Source organism: Daldinia loculata, assembly GCF_022478755.1.
Source record: "Daldinia loculata strain CBS 113971 unplaced genomic scaffold F4817scaffold_7, whole genome shotgun sequence".
Lineage (NCBI taxonomy): Eukaryota > Fungi > Ascomycota > Sordariomycetes > Xylariales > Hypoxylaceae > Daldinia > Daldinia loculata.
In genome coordinates, this window is record NW_026054861.1 from 729687 (window position 1) to 741983 (window position 12297).

Sequence of the window (12297 nt, forward strand, 5' to 3'; positions counted from 1 at the left end):
TTACATTACATTACATTACACAATAAATACATTAAATAACTCGATACATTGGGGATCTCTACTCTGCATACGAATGCGGAGGTGCAAGCTTGATTCGGGAAAAGCTAGGGGATGTGCATAATCGATCTGTACCTTACACGATGCAGCCAGCGATCAATCAATCAATTAATCAATTAATTAATGAAAATTGCAGCATCTGCATAGCTAGCACAGTAAGTATTGCATAAGATCGGTAAAACGCGAAAAGGGCAATAGAACACGGAGAAGAAACAAATGGAAAACAGGCATCGCGAGTAATTCCCAAGGAACAACTTGACATTGGCGTAGTCTGTAGTATCCCGAGCCCCGAGCCCCGAGCGCGGAGTCTACACCTCACCCCAAAGTCATCCTGGACCATCAGCCCAAAGTCTAACCCAATAAGGCAAATGTGGACCTTCATTCCACCGTAATAGTATTAGCGCACCCAAAATTCAATTATTATTTCATTAATATTATATATGTATAAATATACATTTTATACACCGTTTTAAAATTTAATAAAATTTAATGAAATTTATTAAAATTAATTATTAATTAATTACCAATTAATTAATGATCGATTATCGATTAATCGATAATTAATTGGTTTATTTTATTTTTAAAAAAAAAACTTTAAGTATAACAGATTACATAAGCCATGTCACGTGTTGATTAGATTACTGATTAAATAACAAACATCGCATGCCGCGCATAAAGCTATTCGCATTGCGCATCGTACATATTTAAGTACCTAAATACCTTAATATACGCAACGCAATGCAATTACGAATTAATCCCTGTTTCCTTATTATTTCGTGGATGAAATGCCTTATATTTTATAATTGAATTGAATTGAATTGAGTTGAATTGAATCTAATGTGGGACCTTAAAATTTAACCAATCAAATCTTGCGCTTAAGCTGTTGGATCCAAGGTTTAAACCTTTGCCAAATCAGGTTAGACTTTGGGCTGATGGTCCAGGATAACTTTGGGATGAGCTGCGCCCTCCCGAGCGCGCTATGCCGGGGGGAGGGGAGGCAACGTTTAGGGGGTATGGTTTGGTTCTGTCCTGTGTTGGATATACTGTATGGAGAATGCCGTAGTGAATTTCATCATTTGCGCGATGATCGAACGTCATCATATGTACAAGTGCTCTTACATATAGATAGGTACCTACCTATGCATGGATGGATTTATACACTAGAGAGTATCGAATATACTACACTACATACATATATATAGAACGCCATGGGGATATAAGGCTGTTTGTTATATAATAATACCTTACCAGCCGTGACATTGTGCCTAAATACCTATATAGATTGCTTATTATCTAACTAACCCCTATTCCTTAAACACCATATTCATGTCGTAGAGCATAGTATCGTAGAGATTTCTATTCAGGGGCATACATCTGCTTAGTCCCTTCGTTCTACCAGACAAATTAGGAGAAATCTATTCGTCTACTCTGTTCTACATCTATATTTGATTTAGGTACCTGTTAGTTGAACCCGAACAATACCTCCATCTAGCATATACGCAGGCTTGTCTATTGTCCAGCTTACGGATAGAACGGCATCGTCGAGTCGGTAGGAAACGATACACAAGTCCACTCACTACCAGTACACAATATAAGCTCACACAACACATGCCATCCCATTACTCCTAAACCCCGAGTAACGATGCCAAGTAGAGAGAGAAAAAGAAAAAGGAAATCGAATCCAAAGCTGTCTTTTCCATCGTGTTTGCTACGGGTACCAAGTATAGACGAAGCTGGCGATAACATGAATAACTCGGCTTCTCTAGCTTATACCACTACCACTACCACCACCATCACTTCTCATCTAGATCATGACTTTCCTAAACCCTGCCGGTGCGCCCCCTACTTACAAGTACATTCATTCCATTTCATTCCTTGCCTACCCCTTAAACGCATGAACAACAAGTTCTCGTCGCTCACGCATCGTCATCACTATCGTCGCCGAGAAGTTCACCTTCATCTTCATCAACAATGGCATAATCGCCTCTGCCTCGGGCAAAGCTGTCTCTCGTTGTATATCTTCGCTGGTTGCCTCCCCGTAGCCAGCTGTAGCGCCCGCCGCTGTCACTTCTACTCTTGACATTTTCTCTCACGGTGCGCCATAAGCTGCCTATTAAAAGGGGCAACGCACCAATCACCGCTACCACGGCAGAAACAGCCACCACCGGGTACTTGACCAATGGCGAATTGCTGTCGAGGCTGCTCTGCTCACCGAGCCGAATCTGCCCAAATTTGCTTTGCCAGTTCTGGTAAACCCACCAGCCAACCCCTGAGGCAACGCCGATAGGAATGACCACGGCGAAGAAGATACCAATACCAGAAATGCCACGAGCCTTCTCGAATTCCTCTTCGTGACCAGGGCAAGGGTGTGACCTGAGCACTTTGTCGGCCTCGAAACCGCCCTGACAGGTCGTCAAGGGAATTCGGCGGAAGCCGCTGGGTTCGTAGTACTCGAATTGGTCGGGGTTTTCTTTACAGACTTGCTCGGGGTCAAGAGGGCGAAGACCGTCGACAAGTTCGCAATGGCCGTGGTTGTCTAGTTCGAAGTTATAATCACTGCAGCATCATAGTTAGTACTCATAGACTAGTTCGTGCATATTTAGCTTCCGTCCCTGTACTTACCACTCAAAGTCTGATCGAGTACATTCGCAGATCTCGGTAATGTATAGGGGCTGAAGCTGGTAACTGTTGTAGCATTTTCTGTCCTTCTTTTTACGTAGGTAATAGTTCTTGTGACCGAACAGACAATGGTTCTCCTGCAAAGGATGTTCCGGCGACCATAATTCATAGTCGGACTTATCTAGATCTTTATCTTCCTTGCATGGCTCACTCGCTAAACCCGAAAAGTCAAGATTCACTGTGAGGAGCTTGCTCCCTTGGTGACCCCAGAGGAGGAAATTCCTAGACGAACCGGACCGCAGAGTAGTAATATCCGTGATGACCATGTCATCGTCCGAGAATGTATAATCTTCCCAGGTTTCACCCCGATCGAGCGAGTAAGATACCGTCTTGGTCCGGGTATTTCTTTGCGCGAGAACCATGATGGACCCTTGGTCGCCAAAAGTCCACGTCCAGCTTCCCTTCTTCACCATTTTCCAGCTTAGGCCGGCGTCCGTTGTCATGAATGTGTCCGCGTCTTTAGAATCTCCAAGGACAGGGCCAACGTTGCCGATGCCAAACATGATGCCGATAGCTGACTCTGAGGAATACGTCTTTCCATGATCCGCTCGTTCGGTGTAGCCATGAATATGGAGAGCGCACGACTCATCGCCGTTTTGACTATGGCAGCTAAAATCGTTGCCATCCATGTCTTGTTTAGGAGGCGGGAGGAATCCCCACTGGGCGCCGTCGTTGTGGCTAATTCGCGTCTGAAGCCTTTTCGGCTCCGAATCGCTATCCCTGTTCTGAACCGTATTGACTAGCACGACGCCTTCCAACCCAAGCATCTTCTCGAAATCTACATAATAGTTATTGTCGCAGTTGACGCCCGCTACACTGAGTACATAGGATGTTCCGTTGGAATTACTCTTGAGGATCGATCCAAACTGGCGGTTTTCCTCCCCATTGGTTGCAACGAATAAGTTAACTGCGTGGGTTGAACTTTCTAGAACGGTATATGCGGGAACTTCGAAGTTGAACGGGAAATGGGCGGGTGCGTAATCCCGCCCGTTCAGACTACTGAGTGCGTTAAGCTGCTTGCCCGACTCCGTCTGATTCTCTGTAGCAACCACGATGAACTCAGCCATAGTTGCGAAATTGCTGACATTATCCAAAGCGACGCTCATCTTGTATCTCGGGAATTCGTCACTATATGAGAGCTGTAGAGGATTGTTGGCTTCGTTGTCCTCTCGCGTCTTTGCGAGACAAACTATTTGCGTCGCGTTGCGGAACTTGTACGAGGATGAGCCTGTAAATTCGCATCTTACTACGTGCCGCTTAATTGTCGACCAGTTATCACCACGGTCCGTAGAAAGAGAAGCTTCAAGGTAGCAGTTGTCGTCGGGACATTTCTTTCCGTGCCATATGAGCCAATCCGGCCGATCCGGATGGAACGAAAGGGGTAACCTATCTGATTTAGCGTCTGGCGGATCCTGTGGTTTGAAATAGTCGAAATTCCGTCCCCTATCAACAGTGTAATAAACCTTATTCTCTTGTGTGAAGAAGAAAGCCATATCCTTAACATAAGGATGAGTAGCCATGGCATAGATCTCGCTACTGGGAAGCTTAGCTTTTGTCCAATTCTTGCCGTGATCGTGTGTAATAAAAATATCCCGTGCCGCCGCGTTCGAGGATTTATATGGTCTAGCGATTATGGTCTCCCCATCCTCACTGCTTGACTCGCCCCGCTCAAGGTAGTGTTTCTCGAATCGATCAAAATCGCCCTCGAAAGGCCATTGGGTATGCTCGATGTTATCGCTTCCCGGCGTACTCGGCGAACCTTTAGCTTCCGAGCACTTCCACTCCTTCTGTTTATCTTTTTGGTCACCTCCAGGACGCTTGCATACATTTCCGGGAATGAGACGCCAACCTGACGACCCCGTGAATTTCTCATCTGGATCATCAGTCTTGCAGGCGCCCTCCGGCAGCGTGATGAGACCGACAGGTTTACATTCGTCACCATCCCGCACGAAATTGAAATCGCACTCAAAATCGGCATCAGTACACTCGCAGGGAGTGGACTCTGGAATCGGATCCTTAAACTCTTGCTTGATGAAGCAGTTCGCGTCCTTCTTCCGTCTGTGGTACTTCTGCGTATGACCCATCACACAGCTTGGTTTGCCATCGTCGTCCACACGTGCAAACCAGTCTTCCATGTCACTTTCTTTGCAAGTATTCTCATGCAACCCCTCAAAGTCAATCGAGATGATGAAGAAGCCGTCAGGCGATTTCCTCGACCCCTTTCGAGCGGTGAGGATGAACTTCAGGCTGGTCGAGTCTTGGGTAGTAGTCAACGCCCAAGGTGCAACGCTTAGACCGTCCGGTAGTTTGGCCATCTCCCAATTCCTACCATGATCCAAGGAGTATTTGATCTCGTCTACATCAGCATCCTTGCTATCTCTGACGGCAACAAGGATGGAGCCCTGGTCTCCAAATTCGTATTTATGCGGACCTTTAGGACCTTCAATCCATGTTCTTCCAGCATCGTCCGAAATGTAGAGGTGCGAGTCCCAATAGCCGTTGAGGTGGCTCCCATGGTTGCCATTGCCCATTACGAGACCTGGCGCTGGGCTTGAAAAGACAGGACCAACATTGTTTATTTCTGTAACGGAGTGCAAGTGAATCTCCTCGTCGCCCGTCTTGACGGACTCGAGGGTCCTCCCGTCGTCAAAACTAATCTTGGTCTTGACCTTCTTCTTCTCTTCTCCCTTTTCCACTTCTTCCCAGTTATCTACCTGGTTGATCAAAAAGATACCTTGGATGTTAGAAACTTTCTCGAAATCGACGTAAGATTCAAAGTTGCGGTTTGTATGCTCGGCATTCCTAGTAAAATACGTCCCATTTGAGTTACTGGTCAGTAAGGTACCCATGGGGCTGGACAGCCGCCTGCTTGTTCGGACATCGATTTGGATGCTATAATTGGTACTTTCTAATACGGTGTACGAGGCTTCGAGGAGAGGATGGTCATGAGGGAAAACGGCACGGTGCCAGTTTTCAGTATCGCCACTCACGTACAAAGCCATCTCGGCCGTATTACGTGAGGTGGTAGCTACTAGAAGATACTTTTTGACCTCGACTATGCTCACAACACCCTGGACGGGGCTGCCGCCGTTTAATTTTGGCTCTTCCTCCTGGACTGCTCCATCGGCTTCTTTAGCGCTGAAGTAATTGTCGGAAATTAGGAGGCGATTTTCACTCGGGGGAGAGAACATGCCACCTCTGACAATGCACAATATTCTCTGTTTATCCAAATCCTCCTTGCCAGTTGTAAAGAGAGGCGATGTTTTAGCCCACCAACAACCCTGAGTACGTCCACGAAGAAACTTGACTTGTTCAAAGCCGTCGGTAGTATACATTTGGAGATCTTCGCAAAAGCCCAGGCATTCCATACCGGTGAATAAGATCTTGTCCGGATCATCGGCATGGAAACTCATCCACCGACGCGCTACGGCATCTTCGGAATTACTCAGGTATGCATCGGTAGAGAAGGTCTTCCATGTTTCGCCTCTATCGTGTGTCTTCCAGTGAACGTTCCCACGAGTCAAAACATAGGCACGGTTTGGATCGTGTTCGTGCATAACCAAGGCAACGGCCTTGCCGTGTTCGATTCCTTCGGTCTTAGCCCAGGATGCGCCCCCGTCGGTCGATCGCCAAATAGTACGCCCTGAAATCTCTTGAAACAGAACAACATTGGAGTTCTTGAAATAGTGTAAGTTGTCGGGAAAATCTTCGAATGGGGTAGCGACGATGGTCGGACCGTTCTCGGCGTGGGCAGTTGATGCCGACCATAAAAGTGTCGTTAGAAGAAAAACGGCCGACCATATCGAGGCTACAGCCCCCGAAGCTCCCCTAGCCCTCATGGTTGCGTTGTGTGAGGCGTCACGCGGAGGTCATGACAAGCTCTCCACCTCTGCGGGAGGAATAGTCTTGAGAGGATCGATGAGGGCGAACGCTAAAGTGCTCAGATGAAGCAATCTTGAGGCTAGCTCGATGCTATGTAGGGATAGGCAGATAGGCGACGGAGTCTAGGGGATGGTGGTGTGTTGAAGGGATTTATCGATTGTTTTGGTAGAAAGAAAATAGTAGATTTGTGTTGTTAGCAGCGACGTCAGATAGTGATTACTGCGTTAGGTGTCATCAATCGTTAGTTAGGTATGTAGATGTACGAAGTACAGAGGACAATACTTATTTCGTAGTTAAGTCTCAGCTTTCCAAATGCGCCGCGCGGACATTTCAGGGATCCACGTCGCAACTACCTTTCGTAAGTACGATACATGGTACATAAATCCTTATTTGCACGTACTAAAAAGACGCTAGGATTGGCCCTCAAGATGCCAAGTGGTGCAACTAGAGTCCACTAAGATAAGCCAATCGTTGATAGAGCTATTTTTATCGTTTGGCTCAGCCCTTGTGGCAAAGCACCACATACCCGACCTTTATAGCTGTGGCTTAATAGGTAGCATTCTACATTTTCCGTAAGGATTAAAGTTTTTAAGGTCTTTTTAAACTACTTAACGTAACGCGAGGGAAGATTGGACGAAACTAAAATTAGTTATTTTTAATAAAAAACTTTTTATTAAATGTGATAAATACGTTTTCGAATGAAGTTAAAAGTTATTACCTTTAAAAACTTGTAAAATTCGCGTGTTTTTAATTGGTAATTAAACAATTTTTAAAAAATCTCGTTATTACATAACATTAAAAATTAAACGAAATCGTAAATATTAAAATAAATATAAAATAAAATTAAATAAAAACTTTATTAAAAGTTGTAAGTTTTATTTAATAATAAAATATGTTTATATATATATTTTTAAATTACGTCGTAAATTATTTATCCGGGTAAAAAAGGTTTTAAAACAATATAACTTTAAAATGTTAAAATGTATTATAATGTTAATTCGGGAAAAACTTGTTAATAAAACTGTATTATAATTATATGAAAAAACGTTAACGTTATTTCCGATTTTTTTTATAAAAATACAAATTTTTAATAACCACGCATTTTCGCACAGGCTTTTTTTATAAAAATAATACTATAATTAAAATAACTTTAATATCGTCGATTTTATATTGTTATAATAAATGTTATTATGGTTTTAAAATTAAAATAAAAAAAAAACTTTTATAAAAAAACAATGTTTATAAAAATAAAAAAAACTGTTAAAAGTAAAATATTATTACCGTCGATAATAAGTAACTTTTATTAATATAATAAAGTTTATTAATACGGTTATTACATTTATTTTATTACGTTAATTTTAATTTAATATAATTAATATAATAATTTTTATTTAATTAATAACGTTAATAATAAATAAATTTAAATATTTTAATATTTTTAAAAGTTTAAAACATTTTAATTAACTTAAAAAAAATAAATGGCTTAATATACTTTATATAAAGTAATAAGTCACCTTTTTACACGCGTACGTAATGTAATGTAATATAATGCCTCGTAGTTTAATTAAATAACCCGTAAACTTATATGACTTATATGACTTGTAATGACTTGTAATGACTTGTAATGACTTGTAATGACTTGTAATCATTCGAATCCCATCGTGACTTAATAAAAAAATAAACGATTTCAAGCATTTTAAAATAAAAAGTGTTTAAAATAACTTTTTTTTAAATTTTATTTAATATATATATATCCTTTAATGTATAATACTTATTAAATGAATATATTAATGGTATTATTAATATTATATTAAAATGTATATTATATTAATGTTTTTATTATAAATATAACATGATTATATATTATATACACTTTGTTTGTGTAACTTTAAAATTGTGTAATTAACACATTGTTAAAAACACATTATTAATAAAAGGATAATATTAACTTAATTTTATTAAACTATTATTTTTATTATTATATTTAAATTAAATTTAAAACTTTAAAAATATTTTTATTAAAATAATTAAAATTTTTAAGTTAAATAATGTCCGATATAAAACGTGTGAGTTTTTATTATTTAAATAAATTATGGTATATAATTTAAAATATGTTAATAAATTGGTATTAATTTGTCTTAAAACCTTTTTTACCCGGGTAAGTAAAAACCTTTGTTTATTCGTGTGTAATTGCTTAATTAAATAGTATATGCTTATATAATCTACAGTGTTCAAACTGTGAGGACAAGTGCCCCTTTATTTCCTTTAAAACAAGCGGAATCCCGTAAAACTGAAACATAGCTTTTTAGGAATGCATAAGCGTATTTTTCATGCTACCCACATATGTGCATACGCGCATGCTAGATACGGCACTAATTCCCGGAGTGCGTACCTAATGTATAGAACCGCTTTTTAAGACCGGTTTACATTTAAAAAGAAAAGAATAATGTCTTGCATACCTATGTAAGCAATAGGCCCAAGAGATAGACCCAAAAACTTGCCCAAGTCGGGGTTAAAGCTATGGTGGGGGCTTTATTTTTGATAAACTCCTTCACCCCTCGCCCCACTAAAATAATTTTCCGGGATAAGAATCGTCAACTACAATATAACGTAGCCTTTTCAGCCATACTCGAGAACTGAAAATATCACGTATATATTACGCGTAACAGTTGAAGCAGCAGCAGTCTTTCTATCTATTGATGTTAAGATGATATACTTGAGAGTTTATTATATGTTATGTAAGTGTTTACCTAGATACTATATTAGATATCAATGTCATGATCTTGGGATCTTCCTATGTGAGCAATCAATGTTGATAAGGCAATGAAACATTATGTACATCAGAGTCTAGGCAACGGCCGTTGGACCTTGGCAGTACATAAAGTAAACAAGATCGGTTGAAATAGCAGTAAACTTTAGGTTTGTATTGCCCATTTAGTACATGCTACCAGGGGCGGACAGGACGGGCAGGGACGGGCTAAACGTGCCAGACAGGGTTGGTGGATGTAAACAGAAAGCAATGCGACAAGCGTCTCATGCTCCTTCCATTTAATTATCTCTTACACTTTTCGGTACAGTAGGGAAGGCAAGTACCTAAATAAGCACAAACACGCTTCACAGGTTCCTGCCGCAACCGCATTTCTTTCTTTCGTCCCCGGTCTAACCGTTTACTATTTACCGTTTACCGTCTGCCTTCTGCCTTAGTAACGCGCGACACATTCTTACTATTCCTACCCCTTCACAACTATTTTTCTTCCTTCCCCTTTTCTACACATATTCATCCTCTTCATCCCACATCCATCTCATCTCCATAATCGTCCTATAGTACTACTATAGACTGTGGCTTTACTCTATAATCAACAGGCATCACACAAAGACGCCCGAGTCAAACCATCCAAACGTACCTATACGCGTCGGCTAAGCCAAACATAAATCACCATGGCGCTGGCGGCTGTCTACAAGCAGTTCCTTGCTGCGCCGAACTCGTCACAACTGGCGGACGATGCTTCCCTCCACTACATAACCACTACTTCTAGTTACAGAGGTTCAGCCGAAATACTCAAGCACCTCAACACTACAACCAAGCAGCTCAAGAAGAAGAAGATGGAATTTCTTACCGTCATAGGAGGTCAAAATGCCATTGCCGCCGAGGTTGATACTGTACTTGAGTTTCTCACCAGTGGTGGGCCCTATCTACCTGGTCTCGACGACAACTTCCTGGCTGATCGTACTGTTTATATTCCCATTGTAGGTCGCGCTATATTGGTCTAACTACTATTCCCTCAAGACTTAACTAATACGTAACTTAGATGCACATCGTCACGTTTGATAACGACGGCAAGATTCTGCAGATTCGTCAGTCCTGGGATCAAGGCTCCCTACTAAAGCAGCTCGATGTTATCGGCAAGTCAGGTCGCAATTGGCCAATTCGCGACAGCAAAGAACAGATCAAGTTGATCGAAACTTGTGTCAAATCCTCGAGCAATGGCGCTTCTAGCCAAGACCCTATTGACCTTGCCGTCCGCGCTCGTGGCAACTCGAACAATGCCCTACGCGATCCCCACGCTTCGCTTGCCTTGTTCGCTCCTCGCGATGAGTCCGACGATAGCATTGCCGCCGTTATCTCCCCTAGGGGTGGAGCCCGGCCGCGACAACGCGATATTATGGAGATCTTAGGTGACGAGCCAGTCGAAGGTCCTGATCGCGATCGATCAGAATCGCCAAGCAAAGCGGTTGCCCCCAAAGCTGGCGGTGAGAAGAAGTTCCAGCCAAGCCGCCTATTTGCGGATGAAGAAATCTTGGAAGAAAGTGACCCGATCGAAGACGTTGCTTCTCCTAATCGTTTCTACCGCCCCAACCCCAAGAAGTACAGTCACTTTGACTTCGACGACGGCTCTAACGAACCCGAGCAGGTTCCGCTACCAACCGAGACAACCCCTGTAAAGACCAAGCATACCAGTCAATGGTCTTTTAATGACTTCGTTACCCCGCACAAAGTGAAGCCGTCTAAGATCTTGCAGCAGAAGAATGTTCGTCATTGGGGAAATGAGGATGATGAAGTGTTGGATAGTCCAGAGCGCAAGCCTGTACTCCCTAAACCTCGTCGTGACGCCGAGACCCATTTCGAATTCATAGATGATGGTGTTCCTAGTGGCGCGCCTCGTGCTGCACGTCCCCGCGGCGCAACGCATAACAATGGGCTTGGCTTGTACAAGAACAATTTGTACAACGAGGACGGAAATGGAACACCTCCTGCCAGCGGGCCTCAACCTCTGGGGGCCATTACGAACTCAAAGGACCGCGGTCGAGATTTCGAATCCCACTGGGACATGACGGACAAATCGCCAGCCCAAAAGCCACAGTCCAAGCCCGCGGTGGGTGAAGACCGTAAAAAAGCTGTCAAGATGATGGATGCTAACTGGTCGAACTATGACCAATCTCCTGTACCAAAGGAAAAAGAAAACAAACCTATTAGTACGGCTAAAGGTCCTGGACCTGACGGCGAGCGGGGGATCCATATCGGTGGTGACGGAATGGGCGGCGGGAAAGGCTCCAACCGCAACTGGCTATTCGGTGACGATGATGACGACCAGAGTGCTACGCCAGCGCCCAGGAGAAAGGCCCAGCAGCCTGCAACCGCTACGACCTTCAATTGGGATTTCTAGGTCACCTAGCATAATTCCCGACGTTGGAAGAGAAACTAAACCAAATGATAATAATGCGAACATTACCAGCTATTATGTATGAAAACGCCTAAATGCCGCTCATGAATTACGAGAAGAAGGCAAGAAGAAGCAAGTCTCTCATGTCTGCGAGGCAAGAGTTATAGGATATTCTCTGGACAGGTGATTGGCCTTTGAGGTTTGGTTGAGTATAGGTTCTTGTGAATTAGCCATATTACGGTACCGCGTTAGATCACTATTGCAGCAATAACAACAAGTGGCGGAGTTGACGATACCATGGCTAGAATTATTCGAGCAACTTAGTTTGCCGCTGTGTACATTCTATCGGCTTGCATATAATTAATTTCCTTGATTCCGATTCTTTAGAACCGATACGCAATGAGTGCATATAAATACGTTATCCTTATATCTTTATGTGAGGCATGACATTTATGTGACCTTGAGAATTAGTCTAGTATGGCAGCAAGCGGTATTAGATCCTAAACTCAAGGAACCT

General features: G+C 42.6%; 2 protein-coding genes across 2 annotated transcripts; one reads left to right on the forward strand and one right to left on the reverse strand.

The window, feature by feature from the left end:
- Positions 1–1224: 1224 nt before the first annotated feature.
- Positions 1225–7009, reverse strand: F4817DRAFT_328074 (Oligoxyloglucan reducing end-specific cellobiohydrolase). Its single transcript, XM_049302112.1, has 2 exons — positions 2680–7009; positions 1225–2613 (listed from the first exon to the last, which is right to left on the reverse strand). The coding sequence occupies exons 1-2, from the start codon at positions 6573–6575 to the stop codon at positions 1974–1976; spliced, it is 4536 nt and encodes a 1511-aa protein (XP_049162280.1). The 5' UTR covers positions 6576–7009; the 3' UTR covers positions 1225–1973.
- A 2779-nt stretch (positions 7010–9788) lies between these two features.
- F4817DRAFT_264104 (uncharacterized protein) lies at positions 9789–12204 on the forward strand. Its single transcript, XM_049299337.1, has 2 exons — positions 9789–10365; positions 10428–12204. Exons 1-2 carry the CDS (start codon positions 10057–10059, stop codon positions 11781–11783), a joined length of 1665 nt encoding a protein of 554 aa, XP_049162281.1. The 5' UTR covers positions 9789–10056; the 3' UTR covers positions 11784–12204.
- Positions 12205–12297: the final 93 nt, after the last annotated feature.

What these genes read in the sequence shown, in the direction of transcription:
- F4817DRAFT_328074 (XM_049302112.1), bottom strand. Translation starts at nt 6,575, where the DNA reads ATGAGGGCTAGGGGAGCTTCGGGGGCTGTAGCCTCGATATGGTCGGCC. An exon ending in ACTCGATCAGACTTTGAGTG is followed by an intron (nt 2,614 to 2,679) that starts GTAAGTACAGGG and finishes ATGATGCTGCAG; the next exon opens with TGATTATAACTTCGAACTAG.
- F4817DRAFT_264104 (XM_049299337.1), top strand. Translation starts at nt 10,057, where the DNA reads ATGGCGCTGGCGGCTGTCTACAAGCAGTTCCTTGCTGCGCCGAACTCG. An exon ending in GTACTGTTTATATTCCCATT is followed by an intron (nt 10,366 to 10,427) that starts GTAGGTCGCGCT and finishes TACGTAACTTAG; the next exon opens with ATGCACATCGTCACGTTTGA.